The sequence below is a fragment of the Poecilia reticulata genome, chromosome 22 (assembly GCF_904066995.2).
Source record: "Poecilia reticulata chromosome 22, P_reticulata-male-v2, whole genome shotgun sequence".
Lineage (NCBI taxonomy): Eukaryota > Metazoa > Chordata > Actinopteri > Cyprinodontiformes > Poeciliidae > Poecilia > Poecilia reticulata.
Window position 1 is genome coordinate 17768497 of NC_088851.1, and position 26607 is coordinate 17795103.

General features: G+C 39.8%; 2 protein-coding genes across 3 annotated transcripts in view; one reads left to right on the forward strand and one right to left on the reverse strand.

The window, feature by feature from the left end:
• The window catches only part of dnajc17 (DnaJ (Hsp40) homolog, subfamily C, member 17), a 43204-nt gene that overhangs the window by 13194 nt on the left and 3403 nt on the right, over positions 1-26607 (forward strand). Inside the window, exons 8-10 of the mRNA XM_008399437.3 lie at positions 2055-2132; positions 3975-4055; positions 5280-5399. Coding sequence (XP_008397659.1) covers positions 2055-2132; positions 3975-4055; positions 5280-5399 — 279 coding nt within the window. The remainder of the gene's footprint in view (positions 1-2054; positions 2133-3974; positions 4056-5279; positions 5400-26607) is intronic.
• On the reverse strand, positions 9282-15052 carry LOC103458539 (cdc42 effector protein 3). Of its 2 annotated transcripts, none has more exons than XM_008399435.3 (2): positions 13995-15052; positions 9282-11832 (listed from the first exon to the last, which is right to left on the reverse strand). In XM_008399435.3, the coding sequence occupies exon 2, from the start codon at positions 11752-11754 to the stop codon at positions 11155-11157; it is 600 nt and encodes a 199-aa protein (XP_008397657.1). In that variant the 5' UTR covers positions 11755-11832; positions 13995-15052; the 3' UTR covers positions 9282-11154. The 2 variants fall into 2 exon arrangements, with proteins under 2 accessions (XP_008397657.1, XP_008397658.1); XM_008399436.3 differs by lacking the exon at positions 13995-15052 and adding an exon at positions 13738-13964.

Genomic DNA, 26607 nt, shown 5'->3' on the forward strand with positions numbered 1-26607 from the left:
TTTTGTGACCTTTTGCCCATTTACTCCAATGGATTTGGGGATTTTCTTTGGACTAAAACAAAGCGGCATATAACAAGAAGTGGAAGGAAAGTAAAGTTTTTCAACTAACTAGTTTGTGAAGAGTAGAGATCATAGTTTTTTTTCAGTCTTTAGGTAATTTTATTTAAACCTGCACCTGCACCAAAAATCTAGATCTGTTTTGTGTAAAACTAGGATTGCGTATTTCAATATCCTTTTGAAGCCACCCACTAGTGTTCAATGTTTATTTCCATTTTTATTGAAAAATATCATTAATCTTTCAGCAAATATGAACAATTCATCATTGGCTTTAAAACATTGCTATTTACCAGGCCCTTCTATTAATTTGCCATTTGGATCTTTTCCACTAATATCTTTACTGTTTGTAAATTTATTTAAGTCATGATCTAAAACAGCAGTTTTGTGGGCTGGAAACATCACATCACACAAATATTTGAGCATCTAATTTAAAGATTAATGGTTAGGACAGTTATTATTAAGCAAGGAGAAAGTTCTGCTGGAGGAGGGAATGAACATTTTCAGCGATAATTATTGTACAAATGCTACATGGATTTGAAAATTCCCAGAAAATGTTTCTTTGACAGTGAGCAGATGGCTGGAACTGAATCAACCCCCTGTGCTTGCCATTCATTATGTTGCTCTCAGCAGTTGCCATAAAACTGGCCGGTTTTCTGCTGTGGTTTGTCTGAATATGAGACGTTGTACAATATCACTTTTTTTTTTTTTAAGGAGTACGGGAACTCATTTCAGCATTTAGTGACAGGACCTGAGAACAGAAAAAATAGGAAAAAGTATCCTAATAGATTATGTTGCCTTCTGTGGTCGCTTTCATGCCGAATTGAATTTTCAAGAAGATTCTGTAGCAGTAGAAATTTCCCATATGTAAAAAGACACGCATGGGGATCAGCCTCTGTAGGAGTGGATGGTGAATAATCAGTGTTCTGGTGAGACTTGGTCTAGCAGGTGACTCACCAGTTTTTGATGCACACATCCTTAGATCCCTCATTCGTGCACCAACAGGTATGGATGGAAATTGGCTACAGGTTTTTCAGAGCTTAAAAGATTCTTCCTCCTGTAGCTGATGCTTTTCTAGATGTTTTTTTTTAAATTTTTTATAGAGTATAGCCTGGCTGACAATGTCTTGTTGAAGAAAAGGGCCCCGCAGCATGAAACGTCTGGCACCATCTCTCAACATGGAGATGATGTATTCAAGGAGATATGATGTGTTAGTTATCTGCCACACAGAGTTTTGCAAAGGCCAGAAAAGTAAAATTCTGTCTAGAGCACCTTCTTCCACATGGGTGCTTATGGCACTCTGCAAATGTGACTTTTTTGACTGTCTTTTAACAGTAGCCTTCTTCATCCCTCTCTGCCCCCAATCTATGAGGTGGACGTCTAATAGTTATCATGGCAAAGGATTCTTCCACCAGAGCTCTGCGGCTCCTCCAGAGCTGCTACGAGCATCTCTGGTGCCAAATGAATTATTCCAAGTTTTATACAGATGCTATTTTACTCACAGCTGGACTCTCCTTTTTGATTTCCTGAAGGCAGTTTAGTGTTTGGGATTTTATTTAGAGGCTGGTGGATTATCTTTGACTACTTGTATCAAAAGATTCAAGTAATGATCGACAAGCTCAGGCATCAACTTGCAGAGGATTGTTAAGTTACAGTTTTGAAGGTGAGTCCCCATGCAGTCTCTGATGCCCATAATAGAAGCTTCTCTCCATTCGTGCAGCACCAAAACTGTTATGAATGGAAATTGACTGCAGGTCCTGCAGGTGATTCTGTGCCGATGTTTCAAGAGCGTAACGAGTTCTTTCTCCCGTAGCTTCAGCCTGTCCTGATGTTTTTCAGCTCTCTGTTTCTCATCAGAGCCAAACTTGTCTGGCACGGTTCGCCTCCTCTGCAGCTGAGTTTAATCACTTGTGCTTTAAGGATTATCCATTATCATGCACTTCTTTATTTCTTGAAAGTGATTATGACTAATATTGGCCTTTTTGTTGTTTTTTTTGCAGTTAAAATGGAAATGCAAGAAAGATGACGAGCTGAATGGAGGTTATTCTCAAGATGTTCTGCTTAAGCTGCTTCATAAGGTGGGTGTCCTGAAATGTAACTTGTGCTGATCTGCTATAAATGAAATTATTTATTGAAATCTTTTTTTCACGCTCTTAGGGTTTCAAGAGCTAACTCTGAACAAACCTGCACGCAAAAGTCCACCCTTATTTGAGGCCTGCATGACATCAGTGCTCTAGATTGTTTACACTTCCCCCTAAACAAGGCCTATTAAGTTTTGTAGCAGTGAAAGTGCTGAGGGCAATGTTGTAGTGCCCTTTAAAAGCCACGCACGGCATTGTTTGTGCCCCTCTTACCAGGTGATTAAACGGTACCAAGGGAGGTTTTAGGAAATGTGCTGTTCTCATGCAACCCACCACCTACTGCCACAATCTGTCATGAGGGTTTTTGGTGGGGTGCAGGTTGGCCTCAAACTGGGATGGGGCAAGTGTCTGTGACGTCAAGTTGCCCAAAGTAATACAGCTGAATTTGCTCTGTTCACGAATGCATCCAGTATGGTCTTAAAATAAGTGTTCCTGTTCGAATTTCTAGGCAAAGAAAATGTGTAATGTTTTTAATGGCAACCATGAGTGAGTGACAGTTAATGGTTTGGATAAGCAGAAATAGCCAACCCTCTGTGGGAAAATGCGGACGGTTATGAGTGTGCATGTATGCGTACGTGAGTGGACTTGTGTACTTTGGCTGCCTGCAATAATAAATCTTTGTTTAAAGGGGCAAAAAAAGATGTTAAGATATTTATATTTCGTGAAATAGAAGCCTTTTGAGACTCTCCTTTGTCACTGTTGGCTGGATTCAGAGTGTCCTCAGTGAGCATTTGCATTCCTAGAGTTTCGAGTTCCCAGAAAGCTGAATTTTCCCCGCCTTCTCTTTGCTCCCATGAAAGGCTAAAACAGGGAACAGGTTATTACCAAATGGCCTTTCCTTAGAGTTGATAGAGCTAAACATACAAGAAATATTTTCTATTCTCTAATACTGTCTTAAAAAGCAATTGTATCATAACCTGTCTTTATTTCCATCATCCAGCCACCAATGTGGGGGAAAATATCAATTTCTGACCTATTCCTCTTTTACTCTCTTAGATATGTAGCTAGGGGTTAATTGCAGCAAAATTTTTCCAGTACTACCTACACTTTAATTTCAGTGTAGTTTAATTTCCAAAGCTTTAGACATAACATTCAACATAGGGAAGACTTTTATAATCAAGATGAGAAACTATGGTGCATCTGTGACATTAGTAAGAACTGAAGATCCCCCCCAAAATTGATGAAAAGATAAGAAAACTAGTCAAGGATGCTGTCATGAGTCAGCATGAAACAATAGTCACCTATATTTTTTGTATGTCTGGGTTTCTTTCTTGCCATCCTATCTGAGATCTGGAATAGCAAGACAGATATCTTTCTGTCTCAAAGAAAAACATCCAAGCCTGACTAATGTTTTCATCTTCAAGAAAAATAGTGACTGAATATGTAATGGTGTGATGAAACAAAGGTAAACTGTTTTCCCAGCTGTTGTTCCAAATGATACAGTTTTCTTCATATGGTACTGGAGTCTGTATGTTGGATTTATTTTTTTACATCACCTAAACTTGCCGTTGTCTCGGGTGTGTAAACTTTGTATTTTATACTTTTTTTCTTGTGAATACATGTGACCCAAAAAAACCCCCAACTTTTCTCCAATTCAGTAAATTGCTAACTTGTATTTCTCAAATGTGTGACATTCAGCACTGTTTTGAATCTTGACTCTACATATGTTTTTGTTTTCATGGTTATGGATTATGCTGTGAAAGGAAATACTAATTCAAATGTTCTGCATCTTTCTTTCCCTTCCACCTCATGCTTTTATCCTCCTGCTGTGTCATCTAGTACGGGGATGTTTTAAATGTGATCATATCAAGTAAGAAGAAAGGAAGTGCTGTTGTGGAGTTTGCATCTGTAAGAGCAGCTGTAAGTACCCGAGGCCTTCACATTTACTGTTCTGGTTAGGATCTCCTTAGGAGACTTTTTGAATTGAACCACATTAGTTCACCACTTGCCACACAGTCTTAGAACGAGTTTTGAGTTAGATCATTACTAGGAATAATATCTGACAGACGTCCTGACCCCAAGAAGTTGTCTTTGACCTAAAATGATCCCGCGCTTTCAAAATTGTTGCACTGATTGGAACCATCGAACTGAAGCACTTGAGTCATTGTTCCCCACTGTCTGGCTCCGCAGGCTCTTTTTAGTTTTGGTGTTCCTTTGTTTGTCGTTTCCTCTCAACACAACATTTCTGTCAGTCTACTGGATTTAGGCAGTGATCGTGGCATTTCCATGGCTTTAGAACCTTGCGAAAGTATTTATACCCATTGAGCCACAAACTTCAATGTGTTTTTATTGGGATTTTGTGCAAACAGACCTGCACAATTGCATGCTCCTACATTTTTTTTTAGCAAATAAAAATCTGCAATTGCACAAAGCCCCTGTGCATCAACAACTCTGCTCAAATTCACTGAGACTTTGTTGAGAGCAGGTGTGAACGTACATTTTTAATATCTCAGATCCTTAATTGGTTTTAGCTCTTTACCTTAACTGGGAAATGCTAGCTAATTAAAATCACTTTATTTAAACTGTACAACTTTTGCTCTTGCTGTATGTTTAGGATTGTTGTGCAGGGAAGTGAATCCTCATTTCAGTCCAGTCTCAATGCTTTTGCAGGTATTCTTCTAAGATTGCCCTGTACTTAGCAGAAAGGGGCAGAAATGCTTTACTGCCCCTGATGCAGTAAAGCATTTCCACAGCATGATGCTACCACCAGCAACCACTGAATCTGTTGATCAGACAATTCACATCAAACGTTTCAGATTTTTATTTTATAACCAGTTTTTTTTATTTTTTATTATGGATTCTTTTCCTTCTCCTTCCACTTATACCCTACTTAGTGGTAATCTTACCCCAAAAACCTTATGAAAGACATTGAAGTTTATGGTTTATACCATGAGAAAATCTGAAAAAAAGGGGCACATTATAAAGGAAATTTTAACCTCAACAGTATATTTCTGTTTGTGCATCTGTTCTGTTGAGGAACGTTGGTTCTAACCAAAATTTAGCAAAGGTTATTACAACTTCATGCAAAGCATAGAGATCAAGTGGTTTAATTAATGCTAATTCTATTTAAATATCTCATTTTAGGAACTGGCTGTTAAAAATGAAAGTGGGCTGAGTGGTAACCCCTTGAAGATTACATGGCTGGAAGGACAGCCTGAGGTTGTTGCTGCGGCATCCCAAACCGGCCATTTCATGTCTTCACAGGTACTCTTATAACACAGAAATGTATTCTTTTATATTTCCTTCTGCTGTCATAGGACATGCTTCCCCAGTGTTACAACGTTTTGCTGGTTGCTGTTTCTCCAACAACAATATTAACCTCCCTGTAGAAAGAGTTATGTAAATGTTCAGATTTTTATTTTTTTTGTTCTTCCATATCAACGGTTCAAATGTTGCCCCAGAGTTTGCACTTTTGTTCTTTTTGGCCACAGTCAGTGTGGTCGGGTAAGTGGACCTCAGTTTATTTGTTTTGGAGTGGTGAGGCGGTGGCCTCTCACTGGTTCAGAGAGCCTGGTTGGGTGCTCATTAATGTAACTGACCTGGGAGAGTCCAGGAATGCTTCACTTCACACGGCAGCCAAGGGGAGGCACTGTGCAATAATGACAGCCAAACATGTCAGCCTGACTCTCGGGATTATTTTAAGAAAAGCTTTTGTGTATTCATACCGGCGTTTGTGAACTTTAATCCTCAAGTTTAGTTGTTTTTTTTTGTCTTTTTACTTGGATCCTTTAAAGATGTGCAACTTCTTATATTGACCTTTTGTAATATTTTGTTTTTCAAATCACTGTAAAATAGTCAGGCAAATATCTATTAAATAATTTCTTGTAGCATGAAAGGGACATAATAAACTATAATAATGATTAAGTAACAAGTAGAAACAAACATAAGGAACAAAGATAACTCTGTCCTCTGCCCTGGTGGTTCTGCCGCCTCTGCCTCTCCCTGTTTCATCTGGAGGGACAAGTTGACGTTAACTTCAAGATTGGTTCAGTCTGTCACACATTACTATAAAAATGGGCAGATGGTACTGGTGTTTCCTGCTGCTAAGCTTTATTATATCTTAAAAGTTTTTCAATAAGAGCTTAAAGTAAGTTACAAAGTGACACATGGCACATGTCACATTTTAAGAAATATTTATTTATTTTTTCCCAAATGTAGCAAAGCGCGTATGATGAAAGATGCCTAATCTTCCAGGGAGTGAGATGATGGATGATACACCAATCAGAAGAGGGTTTGAGGTAGTGATGGAGACATCACCTACTGAGACCAAAAAAAACACAGAATGTCACTTGCAGATAAAATAGGTTTTGTTAACTGCACCTTTGATCTTGCGAGGTTGTCTCAAAAAACCTTCGAGAAAAGGAGTTCTTGTAGGGAAAAGGTTGCATCTCATGTGTGGGTGTGCATTACAGTTTCCAGAAATGACATTTCCTAATTCAACTGAGATTTTTATTAAGCATTTTAAGATTGATCCAGTCTGCACAATTTCCTTCCTAAATTCTTCAGCTTCTCTGTCAAAAATGTCTAAATGTTTTTCAATCAGTGGACTTTTTCTTTGCACTTATCTGTGTCTCTGGTTTCTGGTGAACTGTATTTCAACCCTCAGCCCAGTGAGGGGTGTCAGACCTCCTACATGGGGTTAGAATCCGAGACTCAGCCTGCACACTGGGACTTGTCATTCTAATCTTTTTAAATGCTATTATACTAACTCAGTTTGCTTTTCTGACATCCAAAGCTGATTCTTTTATACTTTTTTTAAACCTTTTTTTCATTGCAAGCAAGTATGAAAATGTTATTTTGATTGGGTAATTTTTCATTTGGCGCTCAATGCAATACTTGTCCGTTAAGAGATGCCAGACAGTTACAGTATACACTATTGTAGATTTTGTCTGGAGGTAGTGGACATTGATTGGGTGGATTCTGGGGGAAAAAAAACAAACCATTTGTGATCTAAACATCTGATCTCTCCCTGGTTCCCCAGCTTTGGCCATCTGTAACTACATAGGGTCAAAGTGGGTGAGGTCTTGCTTTTTTAACCTCATCAGTCCAAACACAGTGCTCGGCAGGCCACGGTGGGACTAAAGAGAGCTTAAAGACACAGATGACTTCACCCCAGTTCTCGCTCCTTTACTTCTTGGCTCAATAAATGCATCTGGAGTCAATGGGGCTTTTCTAATAAAGAAGGGAGCTGTGTCATACTCTTCATCATGATCCCTTTCTAAGAAAGTTTAACACATACAAACTAAATAAAATCTTAATATTTGTCTAATAATAAAAAAACCTCATTACTCGGGGAGGGGGGGGGGAAGAAGGCATTTTAGGTTTAATCTTTTTGGCTTCACTGTGGATAAAACAATTGGCAAAGGATCAATTTAAATAATATGCTAGACCTGCTGAAATTTCTAAGTGAAGTACAAAAGAAGTGAAATTCATGCAATACATCATGCTTATTCAAGGATATAAATGTAGACGTATTAATCAGTGGCCTGAAGAAAGAAAAGTCATAACTCTATAACTCTGGATTTCCATAAACTCCTGAATACAGGAGAGGTTTACGGATTAATCTCACGAATACTGGCTCCGTTTTTCCTGAACTCTTAAAAAGGTCAAACTCCTCCCCAAAAAGCTGGTTTTTGCTGTTTTTTTGGGGGGGGTTTTCAGTCTGCCAGCCAACACATTTTGTAAATCTCCAGACCACTTTCCTTTATTTTAATAAGAGTGTTAAAACTTGTTTCAATTCACAAAAGAGAAGAGATGCCATGGCATGATTCATCTCATTAATTCCTGTCAGGAAATCGTGTTTATGGTTCTCTTTTTTTTTTCTGTAATTTTCTGCCTTGTAAGTTGGAATAAAAGGATAAAATATCATATGAACTGCCATAGTCAACAAGCAGGTGGTGGAAATGTGAAATTTGAGCAGATTTGTGGCTCTGCATGCCTATAAGAATCCCCAAAATTTATGTTTTATAAAATTGTCTCCTTCAACATATTGGTGATCAGATCAAACAAATTCAAGCCAAACGCCACTGTACCTATAAATTAAATCTCTTCTAAGACGGGCTCATGCTTGCAGCTTCAGAAAGAGGATTCACACATGTGGCCAACCGTATAGCTTGCAGTCTAATAACTGATAGACTGTAACTGCAGTACTTCCACAGATGTCTGCCAAGACATATGCTTGGGTCTCCTGGGAGATGATCTCAGCATTAATCACTGTGTGTTCATGGTTCAATTTAGGATATCGTATTATTTAAGGTTAATACATCATACAGCATTTAAATCAGAGTTTTATATGCCTGCCTCTTCCATCGAGACCCAGAGTCAACTCGGGGTTGTCACGACAGAACCAGATGCATCAGATGAGCTATTCCTGGACTTTTTTTCCCCAGTGTGCTGGTTTCCTAGTGCCTGAAAAGTGGATTCTGAGAAAATATTCCTTCTGTCTGGAATAGATGCGTAGCGTGTGGCCCAGCCATCGGTATGCTGAAATCTAGCTTGAACCCTTTTCTGCTCGGACACGATTGTGTAAGAAAAAGATACGCTTCGCATCTTACCCTGATTGTATTATTGTTTAGTTCTTATGGCCCTAAAAATTAAGTCAAAATGTTTGACTTAATTTTAGGTTGTTTTTTTTCAAGACTATATAATATTATAGCTGTGAGATGAGTTCATAAGTTTCACTTTGACATATGTACATTTAGTAATGTTTGTGAACGTTAGTCACATTTTGCCACTTTACACCACAAACCTCAATTAATCTAAATTAGATTTTATGTGATAGACCAACACAAAATGTAGGATAATCAGGTATTGTTTGTAGCATCTGTTTATTTTAATCTGATACCCCTAAAAATCCTCCAGCACATCCAGTTGCCCCCAGACTACTAATCGTTATTAAATAGAGCTTACCTATTTTATAGAAACAGAAAATAAACGTACATTTGAAGATTTAACTCCTCTTATTTGGTCTATAATTTTGTGCCATTGCAGCTGCCCTACTTAGCACTTTTATTTTTCATTTGTGAAGTAATTGAGCTTTAATCGTTATGAGTCATTGTCGCGAACAAGGCTCCAGCTTTAACTGAGTGGTGCAACACCTGGCAATATCCACCTTTATTGTGTTGATTTAGGTATGCCCCAGAGCAATGGAAATCATCTAAGCCAGTTGTTTTGTTAAATTAATTGTAATGCAATATCTTTGACTGTAAAACAGGCATGTTTTAATATATATTGCCATCCATTTCCACATTGAATTATTTGTACCCAAGACAATGATTGCTGGAAAAAAAAAAAAAAAAGCTTGGACACCAGTGAGATGCAAAACATAATCCATCCATTTTGGCTTCTTTTGCTGTGAAGCCAAGTACATGTCGGCCCATTGTTGTGTAAACAGTCCCATTCAGTTTATCCACAAAACCACCAATGATGGGATTTGAATGGTGTACATTTTTTTGCCTACCAAACCAAAGTACAAACCGGTAGATTTTGCAATGCAAAAAATGCTTTCACAATAACTTTTGTCATAACACATACAAGAAACAGAGGTATCCAGTTTAAAACATCAGGCACCAAAACAGACATACAATGCAGATGTATCCAGGAATAATGCTGTTTCTGTTTGGACATGCATAGAATACTGAGTCTTTTCTTGAAGCAGGACATTTGTGGTTTTTGTATTTCCCAGCTTGACCTTTTAGGGTGCAAAGGAATTTAACATTTTCCGGGCTTGTCCCACATATCATCCTCTGAACCCCCCCCCCCCATTAGTAGACCTCAATTGTCTGCACAAATTCCCACTTGGATGATGTGAGAAGAAATGCGATGCGTATACATGAGACGCAGCATGTATTTGCTCAGAGGGTTGTATTTAAGTCCTCATTAGGACCTCTGCTGCCTCCCCCTTCCTCTCCAGCCTCCCTGCTTGTGTAGATGTATAGTGTTACTCACCACTACTTTCTTTCTTGAGCGCCATCCGCCAGATCATCGCACTCTGATTTGCAGCTAACAAAACAGCATGTTCTGCCATTTCTTTCTTCTTATAAGGTCTTGGACCTGTGGCACGGCTTGGTATGCTGCCCAACCTGCCACCACTGGCTGGCTTTTATTGGAAGCAGAGCGAAATGTTTGTTTTCACTGTACTGCCGGGAATGAGAAATGGGGGGTACCTTGCTCTACCTTCGAGTGGGGCCGCCAGGATGCGTGCGGAGGAAAAATTGCCCTGTGCACACAATAGACGGGCAAGCACGCCAAGACTCAAGACATCACAGCTCAAGGACCTGGGATTTCAGCCTCAGCTTTTCTTTTCTTAAACACAACACCCTTAAATCCTAACAGCTGCTTTGAGTGTGTGCTGGGAGGTTATAATAGTAAAGAGGAAATGTAGATGAAGTTAGAAATGCCCAGACATAAAAAAAAAAAGTTCATATCTTTACCGTTCTGTTGTTGGCAAATGCTGGTTACCATAATGCTCTATGAACAACATCATGTTCTCCTTAGAGTAACAAGATGTTCATTTGTTTGTTTGAGAATGTCTTTACTTGTGTGCCACTGCATCAAGTAAAGATCTTAGGAAGCAGCAAATATAAGCTTTTACTTTATTAAGTATTCTTGTTAATAAAACAGTGTTGGGTCTTCCAAAGAAGTAATGACGTCAGTATTTCGCATAGTTGCACAGTTTGTCGGTGATCTGGAGAACATTGTTCCCGAATGAGTTTGTCCAGATCCAGGCTGAATAAAGAGCTACTGTCCTCGTAAATTGATCTCCAGTTTGGTCACAGCTTTCTGCAGACTCTTTGTGCTGACCAGGACCAGGCCCGCAAATTGAATTATAAGCAGAATTATCCAGTCTTTGCTACACTTTATCACGTCCTCACGGTTATGCAAAGTTGTGTCCCAAGAGGAGTATTAAGTAAAATTTCTTCTCCAACAGCCATTGTCTTACCAAGTTGTTCAAGGTTCTTCAGTTGTGCAGTTTGTCCATCACCCGGAGAACATCCTCCAGGATTGAAGGGCCCAGGTCCAGGCTGAATGAAAAGCCACTGTCCTCATCCTTAAATTCATCAATGTGTTCACAACTCCCTGTGAACACTTGATCTCTATCAGAACCCACGCTGCCACGTCCGGGCCGGCAAGTCTGATTAGAAGCAAAGTCATTCCTCGTTTCATCCACTTCCTCGTTTTCGCACTTATCTTCTTCCTCACTGTCCAGAAGAGGCAAAGAGTTGCACTTCTTTCTCTTCTGGTCCACAGACCACTCGGGGCTCTGCATTCCCTCCGTTCCATCTAGGTTCAGACGCGGGGGCTTTGGTGGTGGCTTGCAGCTCAGGAAGAGGTTCTGTTCGCTCTTGGAACTTTGTCGGAGCAGGCCGTGACCCGTTTTGAGGAAGGATAAATCTCCAAAACTGTCGTCTTGGCCGTCGCTCCCAATGTGAGAGACGTGCCGGAAATCACCCAGGGGTAGACTGATCATTTCGACAGATAGCACATCTCTCCTCTTTGAGTTCCTGCTGGACCAGCGACTGGAGGATGGATTTCTGTACAGCGACGTTTTAAGTGGCATCCTGATGGATTTACTGGAATTAGACTTTGATCTCTGTGAATCCTCAGGAAATGATACAGCCTAAATACATAGTGCCATCTGCAACAACAACAAAAAGACAATTAGGATTCAGCAAATGATGGTCTGAAGCAAGTCTGAGTTTGCGCTTGTTCTGGTATTCAGCACCAGATGTAAGTGCAGAGGTCTGTTCTCAGATTTAATGAGAATTGACAGCCATTGTTTAGAGACTGCACCTGTTGGTCTCGATCGTAGCGCAGTGAAATTTAGTATGATTTGGCAGAAGAAGGATGACCCAGCAATGCTTTGAAGCCTTTGTTTATAAATATTTATTTTCCAAATCCTAGGTTCTTCCCATAAGTGCAGGTGTGGTCTTCTGCATAACCTCCAGAGGAAGTCTATTAATCTACTTAAGAATTCCAGTAAGAAAAGCAAAGCACTGCAAACACCAGAAGAGTAATTGCTTAGTGTTTTGGGTCTCTTCACACAGCTTTTAAAGAAGGAGGTATTTTTCTCTCTTTAACTGTCAGAAATCAAAATAAATTTGATGTGGAAAACAAAGTGGTGGAATGAATGAAGACACTTTTTGTAATCACCTCAGATGGTGGAGTAAAGTTCAATTAGATGCAGTTATTCCTCTAACAATGTCACTATTTTTGGCAAAATCTCAGGTTTGCTATGCAGACTGGAAAAGTCAGTAATGAGCTTTTATAATGTATTCCAGTAAATATAGTAAAAATAAAATTAAATTCAGTGTGGGAAGAAAAACATTTGGTTTTTCCATGTTTTCTTTCTTTAATCATCCTAACTGATGAAAGTCTATTTTTTCAATTGGTAGATTGATTTTACATTGATTTTTTTACATTAAATGCACATGCTTTATCTTGATTTGTATCATTTTATCCACCACCATTTTTCTTTTTCACTCATGAATCAAGTGGACTCTAATTCGAAACTGACTGTAAAGTGCCAGACAGAGCATTACAGCCTCTATTTTTGGAAATTTTTATAAAAGGATAAAATTACTGGAAGTGATAAATCAGATTTTAAAGAATCTGCATTTAGTCCAGGAGGCTTTTTGAATTATAGATTTTAAAAATGGATATGATTAATGTTCAGATACATCCCAGGCTGTGGCCCTATTGTGCACGTTATACCAAAACCGTAAGCTATTTTGGGCAGATGGTGCCACTCAACCATGTAAGCAAGTTTTAAATTAAGACCTTTTAGTCGAATGTCCATAATTTTCTGGGAAAAATCTAAAGTACTGAGTCTGGAAAATAATTGCTTTGTAAAACAAAATCTATAGCAACTATGATATCTTTCAAATCCAAGGCTCTGTTTTAAATTCTTCGTATTGGGCAACATCTTGCATAAACGGTAATTATGTAGCATCTTACAGAGGAAGAGCCTTTGCATTTCGTGACCTGTAAGCATTTTATTTCCAAAACCAGAGCCCTGTTCATCAACTCTGGCATGTCGATTAGATAATCTCCTCGCCGTAAATGATTTTTACAGCTCTACATTCGTGACTTGAAACACTAACTCTGTAAATTTGTAAGCCACTTCAACAAACATGCTTCGTCGGGCTGTAAAACGTTTTATCGGCACTTTAGCAGCAGCGGGAGGTTGAAGAGTGTGGACACAACAGCATTCCTTTCCAAACATGTCAGGTCAACCAAAGAGGAGTGTTATGATTCAGCTGTGAGGAAACACCTCATGGCTAAGTAGAAGTCCAGCTCAATGAAACAGATTGACCAAAAGAACACAGTTGTTTTATTTATTTGACCTTTATTTATACAGGTTGTCTCATTGCGATCCAAGATCTCTTTTACAAGAGATACCTAGCTATTGCTTCTCTTTCTAAGCGCTTTCCTCAGCTCCAGGGTCATAATAAATAATGAAATGGGTTTTCTCTCCAAGCAGCTTGTCTGGAATGACTAAAAACAATAAAACAGATAAAAATGGATGACTATATAAACTTACCAGTCTCGGTGCTGTAAAAAAAAGAAATCCGGGATATTATAAGCCCACACATGCACACCCGCCTCAGCCAGGAATCTATGCTGCTTCTAACTGCACAAGCTCTTCGTCGACAAGATAAGACTTGTCATTCATCAGAGAGCAATGCTTACTTCCCAGCTTTGAAACACTGACACAAAGGTGTAGCCTGTTACCGAAGAAGGTTAAAGAAGATTTCATTTAGGATTAATTACTGGTAACTGCAAAGAAACAATTCTTACCGTTTTCAGCTGGAGAGAGCGCTGTTAGTTCATGGGCAATGAATCTTTTGTTTCAGTTGGCATAAAATCCGGATTGCGCTGCAGAATCACCTCCAGGTGTGTTGCTTGTGAAAGGCCTCCTTGCGTAAATGATAAACCAGAGGAGGTCAGAGTACAAGGGCATCCAGGTGGAGGCTTTGCTTTTTTTTTTGTCTCAGCTTTTGTGAAGTCAGCCTATTTCAGAAAGTCTGCAAGTCATCAGAACACCATCGTGACTGCAGAGCAAGTCTGCCCTGCAGGGATAGGTGTTACAGTTGAGTTTTGCTGTTTGATTGGCTGCACCCTTTACCTGTGGGGGAAGTAGGTGGTAAATTATAGCTGCTCATTTTTTCCATGTTCCATGTTATTAGTAAAGATTGAAACTTTGCTGGATGGTTTAGTTCCAGAGAATATGCTTGAAAGAGAGAGGTGAGGAAAAAAAATTGTTTTAGCCTCCACTGATTGCGTGCTTATTAAAGGTAGTTGTAGTTGGTGAGCAAACAGGTTGATCACAAAGAGAAGGGGGGTTAACAGATGTCTAATCTCCACGCTATTGTCCCTTTTCTTTCCTGGTTTCCTGATTTCCTGTCTGCTGTTGGCTTGGTAAAGCCCCACAGCCAACCCCACTCCACAGGCTCTTCTGCCTGAATGGAGGCCTTTGGCTTTTCTGTATAATCAAACAACAGACATGTCTGAACATGCACCCTGGGTTTCACAACAGAAATAACCGGCTGTTTCCAATTCTCACGCCTCCAACATGTTGCCTTTGCCCTCGTATGGTGAGGCTGTAACGAACTGTAAACCGTCTCAAAACAACACGTTTTCTGCTCTGCTGCACTGATTGCTAATAGTCAATGGCAAGAGTCGCATTTGCTTATCGACTGTACAACTTGTGTTTAAAAAAACATAGCTGGAATAAAACATGAGGTTTTCTTGCGAGATGCATGAAACTGTGAAATATGAGGGTAGCAGGGTCATCTTCTGGGGTATTTTGGTTCATGAGGGACTGATTCATAGCACAAAATCAATGATGACATGAAAGAATATAATCTGGAAATATTGAAACATCTCAAAACATGAGCCAGGAAACTAAATTTTCTGCACAAATGTTTTTTTTTGGACAATCACCATAGGTAAATCACCAACATAGTAACTCAGTGACTTAAGGACAAAAAGAAAATGATGTTTTGGAGTGACCATGACAACTTTCCGATCTTAGTCGCATTGAAACTCTGTGAAAACTGCTGAAAGGGTGTGTGAGCGAGCATGGCACATTACAAATCGAACAACCATGTCAGGAGATATGGGCCAAAATTCCGCCAAGCTATTGTGAGAAGCTTGAAGAAAACTCAAAACGCTTGACCCCAGTCATATAGCGTAGAAGGTCAAGTCTACATTGTAGACCTCTGTAGAAAGTAATTCAAGTTCTCGCAAATTATCTTCCATTATTCTTGAATTTCGTGGATATGAATCATTTTGGTAATCCTAACTGACTTCAAACAGGAACATTTTAGTCAGATTCAATAGCAAACAATGAGAATAAAAAGGATGGGTGACTTTTTATACAGTGTATGTAAACATCTGGTTTCAGCTGTAATTTTGTCAAAATATTTCTTATGCATTCAGGCATAAAGGAGGAGAGCTTTGTACACAGCTTTGTCCTGTTCTTTGATTTTAAATATGCATGTTATGAAGGAGAAATCCCTTTTTTTTCAACATTCCTTTTAAATTCATCCAATAAACAATAGGCGTGCCGGCTTTTCCTCTCTTCTTCTCTCGCTCCTTGCTCCAGTGCCAGGACGGTCTCCAAGACTAGACACAATTACTCACGCAAATGAAACTAGAACCTCTAGCCAACTCTGAAAGAACATTTTACAGCATCTCCCTTAAGAGAAAAACTTCCGTCCTCCACCTACAGCCACAAAGCTGCTTTTATACTAGCAGGCACTCAGGTTGAAGAGCCTGTATTATCCGCAGTATTTGGAAGTGAGTTCAGAAGACCTTCAGGCTGACAGATGCTGGGCTTATTCCCCTGATGGTGTTCTCATGCTATGTAGCCTCCAGACTGCTAGGTTTAGCCTGAACTTCATTTCAGTATAAACTTATTTTCTGAGACCTGACCATGGTGGGCAGTGTGGTTTGATGCAGCTATGCTGGGCCTGAAATCATGGTTTTTCTTCTTTCTGCAAAAAAAATAAAAAAATAAATAAAAGAAGTGTTTCCAGATATTGCTTTGACTGGTGCTAGAAGCCCAAACTGAGGCTTTGGTGGATCCTCCCCGAGCCCTTTGTTGTGTGTTCTTCAGCTCCCTCTGTGCTAAGGCTCCTAGACGAGCTGCACTTAAACAGGATTTACTGCTTGCTTTGTCTGATTCCCTTTAACTAAGACATTGTTAAATCATGTCGAAGATGGCACACATAGCTTAACTGAAATCAGTCGGCCTGTATTTCACTGGTGGTTCTTCTAAATCTCAGATTTGGGATTAAGTTTTAAACTGAAGCTAAGGTTCGTCTTTTTTCACTTCTTGGTGCAGCTTAAACCTGACTTTTCAAGGTGTTTATACAGAAATGTTGCAGTGTCACAGTTTTTCGATCATTGCAAAAAATCCTAAATGGTAAAAGCAGGGTTTTTTCTGCTTATTTTGTTTGTGTTAATCAATGTGCAATCAATTTAACAATTTAATGAGGGATACAGTCCAGCACAGACCTACACATTCACCTTCAGTTCTCCTTATTTAAATAGAGTCAACTCACAACAAACGTGAACTTATGGTACTATACAAGGCGCGCACGGTACCCAATGTAGATTGGAATTCAGACAAAATGTAATTAAAATTAATCAAATTAAATTTTTTGCAGTGCAGACATTTAATCAGAATGATGTCTAATAAAATGCCGTCAGATTCAGTTGATCACTTCTGACCAGCCTTTGAGGTCTTCATGGAAAGGCTGCATTTACACCAAGAAAAAATGACATATAGGTGACTAATTAAAAGAAAATGTTCTTGATATAAACTGCAATTAAGACTTTTAAGTTTGTGATTTTAACATACTAAAGTTGAAAAATACTAGAATAATACTTGAGCATGAATACCTTTGATAGGCACTGTAGTTTATGAATTAGAGCAAGAAGAGAATAATAGTGAAGAAGAGTGTTCAGTATTTCGTCCAGCAATAAAACTTTAGACTTAGCTCATGAATATCTAGCTGCTCTAACTGAAAGCTTCATTCTACACCTAAATCTCCTAAAGGACAAAATCAGACAGTTTTCTCCATGGGAGAGGAGCCTGATAACTAAAAGGTCTCCCTCTGATTACGCCTTGAAACCTCAGAACAAGGCAGAGAGGCGCTACAAAATAATTATTAAACATAGGATGGTTCTTGGTTTTTCAGAGCTATATGTAACTTTCTTTCTGAATTTAGAAATAGCCAAAAACGAGAAGCTTAAATTAAAATACATATCATCTATCTTACCTCCTGACCCCACTAAGGGACAAGGGTGTAAAGAAAATGGATGGATGGATCATCTATCTTTCTGACTGCAGGATTTAGGATGACATTTTTATTTTTTGCAGGGGATTTTTTGATAATAAAGATTTACAGTAGTGTAATCTTGAGGGCAGAATATTGTTAATTTTGTCAATATTTTCCAGGTGAAAGAAGGGTATCCAGACAAGCCAAGACAGGAAATGTGGGGCAGAAAGTTGAAAGTGGGAGACAAAAATAAAGAATAAAAATAGAGAATACAGGAAAACACCCTCGCATTTCTGAAAACAGTTACCACAAATTGTATAGCAGTAGTTACATTCAGTAATCATGTAATTAAAAAACATTTTATTTATTCTGATTTAATACATTGCTGCTTGACCCAGTTTCTGTTTAGATCGCAATCCTGAGGTATTTTACTTTTGAACTCACTTGAATGATGCACACCTTAGTCATCCTGGTTCAGATAAAAAGGCAAGTTGAGACAATACTTCTACAACCACAACATTAAAGTCATGCTTTTTTTATGATATGACCAAAGGTTGAATCCTGTGTTTTCTTTTAATCAGAATTGGATCACAAAAAACATTTCACTTCCTGGCTTTATTTACACACATGCTGATGAATCAGATTGAACTCAGAAGTTGGCAACAGAAATGAGACATGCTTTTTGCAACCCCGTAGCAGTTTTTTTCTGAAAACCTTTATTTCTTTGGGATTGAATAAAAAATGCCAATTCCATATATGCTGCAACTTTTTTTCCCTACTTAAGAAGAATTAGAAAAGCAGGTGTAATAATATGTCATATTTCAGCAGTCCTTACTGGATACAAAACCATGTTTAAATCATGGTATGCTGACTTCAACTCATCAAATGCTTAAAAGAGGGAATTAAGTTGACAAAAAGCAGAAATCTTCAATCCAATGAAACATTTAGAATTTTTGTAATTTCAGCCTTTTTGACAGCCTTCAGGTTACAGATTTGAAGCCTAACAGTTGCACAAACTCATTTGTTTTACTAAAGAATATCTTGCAATCAGATAGCTTTTCCAGGAACAATATTTTTATTTTTTTTTGCAAAAATATATTGTTGGAAATCAAGTGAGGCAGAGGCCCTTCTTTTCATTTCTTTTTATGATTTTTTTTTATTTTTTTAAAGCCCATCGATCAAATAGAGAAATGCCTGGAGGTAAGGTCTTTGTAGCCATTTTTCATTTCACTGTTTATTTCTTCTACTTCTACAGATTCCAAAGGCAATCTCTGACTCCACATAGCAGAAGTCGGTTCAGATTAAAACATTGACCACCGACAACCACATGCACCGTTGCTCATACGTAAAAGCACAAAGCTTTGAAGCTCTGAAAGATTTACCTTTTGAATTCATAATCTGTTTATGCCTTCTGAAATCTGTAAACAAAGGTCCACAATCCAGCCTGTTTTACACTGGAGAAAAAAAAATCACATTTTGTCATTATCCCTTACTCTGATATCATCATTTAGTCTGAAAATTGGGTACAAGCATCGTGAGATGATCAGGAGGGAGTCTCCTTCATTTTTTGGTATTTCTGCCATTCTGTTTTTCAGATTATATTTTTCATAAGTGCTATGTTGAAGTATTTGAATTGCATTTGTCCTTCTCTTTGGCTACGTGACTTGCACAGTAAAACAAACAAAAAAAAAGATGTTGGACTGTCACAGTCAAATGCTTGCAAGATGCATATGAAGACAAGAGACAAATTTGAGCAACTGTTTCAGTTGTTTTTAACCAACAGAAACTGGATAATGTGGTACATCTTCTGTGTTTTATAATGAATGATGATTAATTCACTACTGAGTGCGACGCTTACGTTTCGTCTTCGCAGGAATGCCACTTTGACCCTTCTTGTGTTGCTCCATCATTTGGCACACGCATGCACACACACACACACACCGAAAAGATTTCTAAATTTAAGTGTGTAAGAGTTCGACTCCCATAAATCACATAACCCAGTTGTGACACACAGAAACACACGCTATGCCACCGCACACACACTCCAGACAAATGGTACCGTGATTAACCTGACCACACTGCATTACAGGCTGAAATGTTAGCCTGAAACACAGAAAAGGCTTTGGAGGGGGGAAAACCCCATTCTTGTCTCTGATTTCTGTCCAGTTGCTACTTGGCTCAGCGAATGTCTACATCAGTGTTTCTCAACCTTTTTTGGGCCAGCGCCCCCCTAGCCTTTATCCAGGTCTCTCACCGCCCCCCACCAAAGAATTTGCAGGCTACTTTGCACTGACCATTATTTTATTAATATTACTATCACTATTGTAGATGTTTTGATTTTTATGCTTGTTTCTGTATTTATCATCAAATAATTTCCCAGAGAATAAAAAAGTCATGGGAATAGAAATTATTTTCACAGGCGTCTACGAAAAATGCAATGAACATTCAAGTTAAAATCGGTAGGTCTAACAGCAGCCAATCAGAGTGGAAAAAATATTCTTATTTTGTGTAATTTTCTAGTTGTTAAATCTTGCACAAAATGACCAGATAAAAAATGTACAACATGCCAGTTTAAACTGTGAACTATTTGCAAACGACTGAGCTCTGCAACATTAAAACATGGATAGAACTGTAACTACATTAATCATAACTCTTCTTCTCTTCGGTTCAGCTCTGTGCTGCCTTCAGGAGAATGGGACATCGGAGTATCATCCATAAAATTTCACCCACATGGCATTTATTGTGCAAACCAGAGCTTTCAGTGAAAAAACAAAAGTTACAGGTCCTTTTAATGCAATACAAATATGAGACAGAAACATGGATTATATCTTTATATAGACCTGTCTATTGATTTACTAATAGTTTTACTGGACAGAAATTACAAAGAACAAATCTGGTTCTTAATCAAATCCTAATGAGTAAATTGAATGTGTCATGGAGTCATCAGCCTCATAACATTAACACTGACATGAAAAATAATATTGAATAAATAAATATATCAAATCTAATTAAAAACATAAATAAGTGATAAGTTATTTACTGTTATGGTCTGTAAGATATATTTATTCTCAGTACTAGATGTGGTCTCAACAAACCCCATGGCACTTCAACAATATTATTTTACATTTTATTTGGAAATAGTGTCTGTTTATTCTTGCCACACAGTCCTCTGTATTAATTATTGCTAGAAATGTCTTGCCATACCAGTTTATTCCTCTGTATCTACTTTAGTTTCTTAGTCTATTCTTGCATTTTGTTCTTCATTAATTTCCATTTAGTTTCATTTGATTAGTATTATCCTCTCTTGGTTTATTGCTATGTCCACTTTAGTTTCTTTCCTGTTGCTAGATTTATTTTATCGTTTAATTGACGATTAAACGTCATGTGTTTCACATCATGTGTTGATTTTTCACCGTTCAGCGTCGGATTCTCTGTTTTTATGCCATAATTCACATCTAGTTTTTATGTCCCGCTTCTCCTTTTTCAGAGTTTTGCACAATGTGCGCGTCTCTTTTTTTAAGCCCCTAAGGTGCAGGGCGATCGGGAAGCGTATCGATGAGGAAAAGGCACACTGACATAAACCTTTTAAAACAACGGAAACAATTTCGGTCTTCTGATTATTGAAATTTAAAAAGTGCTGTGTTGTTCTATTACCTCCGTTTCATACTGGAGGTAATGAAACTAGGGGTGTTAACCCCTAGTTAACACAGCACCGGTGTTAACTAGGGGTGAAAGTAGTTTTAAATTCTTGGGGGTACTTTGAGAGAAGTATAAAGCACACTTTGGAGTTTCTATGCTGATAAAATTTTTGCGACACGATAAAAGCTGTGTAGCTCTTGAATTGCTACGAAGTGGAGCTGTATTTCCCTCATCCCACTGGCTGCAATGTCGACACGTTGAGATGCCGTGAGACCTAAATTCTGAACATAGCCTTCCACATCGGGTTGATGGGGTAACAGGTCCAGAAGGGAACCACAGACATCTCTCCCAGGCCAGACTAGACACATAGACCATCTTCATCAGTTCATTTTAAATCCTGAATCGTATTCAAAAACAATCTAATTATTATTAATGATAATGTCACTAAAAGCTGCTACTGCTGCTCATCTGATGGAGACATAAGAGAGAAGCTACAATTCTTTTAAAAACAGATATAAACATTTGTTTACCAGTTGGTTAAATAGTTAGAATACAAGAAAAGTGAAAAACCAGACTCATAACCAGTTTACAGGAAAGCATAGAAATGGACTAATTTATCTCCTTCTTGGCTATCAGCAATGTGGGCTGCTGATGCTGTGCTGCTGTTGGTGTCGAGCTCTCAGTTACACAGAAAACGCTGGAAGACATTACGTCCTGTTCTATTGTTTACGTTTCCGCACCATACGGAACAAATGTGTTCGAGTGGGTCGTTTACAACCCATCAAATATGGAGCGGCAGCAGCATCATTTCTTTGCGATCATCCTTTATTCTATTTCTATGCTAACGTGTAAAATTATTAAACCAAAATTATTTCTTTGCCCTTCTCCAAGCAGGCAAAATTTCTTGTCACAATTTACAACAGCAGCAGCAGCAGAGAATGTCTGTAAGTTACATTTAATTTTACTTTTAAGATATTTTTAAGTCAAGTATGATTCAAAAATTTTAAACCTGATATAATAATTAAAAATCCAACTTAAATTAATGGTTTTAAAATTCCATTGCCAATCTAAACTTAATATGTCACTATTAAGATCCCTGTTTTAATCCCTAGCCTCCTAAAATATACCCTTCTTAAGTCCGTCATGGCGCCTCAAATGATTAAGTGACGCAGTTGCAAAGTAGTTTGAGTCATGCAGAACTGATTTGATCGTTTCCATAGCAACGATCAGAAGCAAGACATTCCCTCAGAACTACAGTGACTCATTGTAGCTATGACCTCATCTATGACATCTGAGGTTATGAAAGCTTGGCTCTCAAAACAAGAGATGCTTGGGTAGTGATCCCTGTGTTCAACAAGTACTTTTACCATGGAACAAATTGCATTCAAGACAATTTTTTTTCCAATTACTTTTGGAGCAGGTTATTTAATAACAACAAGAGTAAGAAAGATTTTCAACAAGCTACTTCCAGGAGTTACGTTCGATATCACTAGTTACAAGGATGAGAACGAATATGACGTGTTTGATGAGTATCTGTTCAAACCTTCCTCCACTTTGGCAAAATCAACAAATCAAAACGTACAGCAAGCTTCCCCGGCTGGGGCCATTTATAGTGGCTCAACAGGACATAAAAAACAGACGGATTATTCAGATCACTCTGACAAGGACACAGCGGATGAGGACAACGATTTCCCCAGTTCTCCCAAAGTACACAGACTGAGGAGGGTTGGAGCAATAAGGAGGAAATCAAGGCGTCCAAAAGCTCAACCTGAGGTCTGAGGAAAGCAGCATTACAAGACCGGACCCATCAAGAGAAATCGTCCTAGGGAACAATTTCTCTAATCCCAAAGAGCAAACTTTCCCGGCTGGGGAAGTCTCTTGATGGGTTCAGTCTTCTAATGCCGCTTTCGTTGACTAATTTCCCCGTCTGGGGAAGTTTGTTGACAAAATTCAAACTTCAAAATGACAAAATCCAAAATCCAAATGGATTTTGTCATTTTGAAGTTTGGATTGAAGAGGAGAGCGTTGAGTTTAAAAGATCAACCTCTGTGCTGATGATAGGGATATTACAAGACCGGACCCATCAAGAGAAATCGTCCTAGGGAGAGATTTGGCCAATCTTCCAAAAGAGCTAACTTTCCAGGCTGGGGACGTTTGTCAACAGTCGAATAATTAGTTATTAATTAATTCAATTATATAATTGAATTATATAAATTAATAATCACATTATTTAATAATAATTATTATTGCTGTAATAATATTTATTATTATTAATTTAAATATTAATTTTTTATATTAATTTATTATTAATATAAATATTATTGTTGTAATAATATTTATTATGATATTTATAGTATTTATGATAAATAATATCCATCCATCCATTTTCTTCCGCTTATCCGGGGTCGGGTCGCGGGGGCAGCAGCTTCAGAAGGGAGGCCCAGACTTCCCTCTCCCCAGCCACTTCTTCCAGCTCCTCTGGGGGAATCCCAAGACGTTCCCAGGCCAGCCGACAGACATAGTCCCTCCAGGGTGTCCTGGGTCTTCCCCGAGGCCTCCTCCCGGTGGGACGTGCCCGGAACACCTCACCAGGGAGGCGTCCAGGAGGCATCCTTACCAGATGCCCGAGCCACCTCAACTGGCTCCTCTCGACGTGGAGGAGCAGCGGCTCTACTCTGAGTCCCTCCCGGATGACCGAGCTTCTCACCCTATCTCTAAGGGAGAGCCCAGCCACCCTGCGGAGGAAACCCATTTCGGCCGCTTGTACCCGTGATCTCGTTCTTTCGGTCATGACCCAAAGCTCATGACCATAGATGAGGGTGGGAACGTAGATCGACCGGTAAATCGAGAGCTTTGCTTTTTGGCTCAGCTTTCTCTTCACCACGACGGACCAGTACAACGCCCGCTTCACGGCAGACGCTGCCCCAATCCGCCTGTCGATCTCCCGCTCCTTTATTCCCTCATTCGTGAACAAGATCCCCAGATACTTAAACTCCTCCACTTGAGGCAGGACGACCCCCCTGACCTGGAGAAGGCACTCTACCCTTTTCCGGCTCAAGACCATGGCCTCGGATTTGGAGGCACTGAGCCTCATCCCGGCCGCTTCACACTCGGCTGCGAACCGCTCCAGTGAGAGCTGCAGATCACGTTCCGATGAAGCCAACAAGACCACATCATCTGCAAAAAGCAACACTTCGGCTGCACCTAGAAATTCTGTCCATAAAAGTAATGAACAGAATCAGTGACAAAGGGCAGCCTTGGCGGAGTCCAATTCTCACCGGAAACGAGCCCGACTTATTGCCGGCAATGCGGACCAGACTCTGACTCCGGTCATACAGGGACCTGACAGCCCGTATCAAAGGGCCCGGTACCCCCATACTCCCGGAGTACCCCCCACAGGGCCTCCCGAGGGACACGGTCGATCGCCTTCTCCAAGTCCACAAAACACATGTAGACTGGTTGGGCGAACTCCCATGCACCCTCCAGGACCCTGCTGAGGGTGTAGAGCTGGTCCAGTGTTCCACGACCAGGATGAAAACCACACTGCTCTTCCTGAATCCGAGGTTCGACTATCCGACGGACCCTCCTCTCCAGGACCCCTTAATAGACCTTACCAGGGAGGCTTAAGAGTGTGACCCCTCTGTAATTGGGGTCACACTCCAAGGGGGAACCCTCCGTTCCCCCTTTTTAAACAGGGGGACCACCACCCCAGTCTGCCAAACCAGGGGAACTGCCCCCGATGTCCAGGCGATATTGCAGAGTCGCATGAGCCAACACAACCCTGCAACATCCAGAGCCTTAAGGAACCCCGGGCGGGTCTCACCACCCCCAGGGCCCTGCCACCGAGGAGCTTTTGACCACCTTGGCGACCTCGTCCCCAGAGATTGGAGAGTCCAACCCAGAATCCCCAGGCTCAGCTTCCTCAACAGAAGGCATGTTGGTGGAAGGTCTTCGAAGTATTCTGCCCACCGGCCCACAATGTCCCGAGTTGAGGTCAGCAGCACACCATCCCCACTATAAACAGTGTTGGTGCTGCACTGCTTCCCCCTCCTGAGACGCTGGATGGTGGACCAGAATCGCCTCGAAGCCGTTTGGTAGTCTGTCTCCATGGCCTCTCCAAACTCCTCCCACGCCCGAGTTTTTGCCTCAGCAACAACCCGAGCCGCATGCCGTTTCGCCTGCCGGTACCCATCAGCTGCTTCTGGAGTCCCACAGGCCAAAAAGGCCCGATAGGACTCCTTCGGCTTGACAGCATCTCTCACCGAAGGTGTCCACCACCTCCGACAGGTGGTGAGCCCATTGGAAGGGGGACCCACGTCTCCTCTTCGGACTGAGCCCGGCCGGGCTCCGTGGGTAAAAGCCCGGCAACCAGGCGCTCGCCGTCGTGCCCCACCTCCAGGCCTGGCTCCAGAGTGGGGCCCCGGTGACCCGCGTCCGGGCGAGGTAAAACCAAGTCCAAAGTTTGTGTCCATCATAAGGGGTCTTCGGGTTGCGCTTTGTCTGGTTCCTCACCTAGGACCTGTCTGCCTTGGGTGACCCTACCAGGGGCATAAAGCCCCAGACAGCATAGCTCCTAGGATCATTGGGACACTCAAACACCTCCACCACGATAAGGTGGCAGCCCAAGGAGGTGACAGCCCAATATTCATGATAATATAAATAATATATGTATGAGAATATAAATATTATTTATATTACTCACTGATACCAGCAGTCATTGGAGAGCTTTATGTAGACTAGCAGTTCTCAACGTGGGCGGTAAATATTATTTATATTCTCATAATTATTATATTCTATTATATATTAGTATTTATATTATTATATAAATAATACACATTATTTATATATTATTATATATAAATAATATATATATAATAAACACATATTTATATATAATAAACACACTGATTGTGTTTAACAGTGTGTTTATATATATATATATATTTTGTTGTTGTTGTTGTTAAATACTTAATGAAACATATTTACCGTGTTTAATTTTTGATGTAAATGACTTATACTCACAAAGAATGAGGTATAGTCCAAGTTTGTCGTTTATTGAACGTTCAAAAACTACAGCGGCGGTGATGAGCCACAGCAAAGATAAACAAAGTTAAAACAACCCGAACAGGTGATCAACTCTAAACCACTCGCACCTTTTTACTCTCCGTCTCTCTAAGCACACCCGTTGCCATGGCAACCGCCTGCGCTCCACAAGTCGACCAGAGATTACGTTAAAAACATAACATTTAGTCCGTTATGATATTAGGTTTTCAGGCTTGATATTTATTTTGCAATCATTAATAAGCCTTCCTGAACACAGCGGTGGTTGATTAGTTAATTTTAAACTCCTGCTCTGTTATTTTGGTAATGGAACCGAAACACACAGAATTGCGCAACACCTTGTTGAAACAATAATCACTGAGATTATTATTGTTGTTGGGTCATTAATTTGAACATTTTTTGTTGTTGTTCTTTCATAAAGT

What these genes read in the sequence shown, in the direction of transcription:
- LOC103458539 (XM_008399435.3), bottom strand. Translation starts at nt 11,754, where the DNA reads ATGCCACTTAAAACGTCGCTGTACAGAAATCCATCCTCCAGTCGCTGG.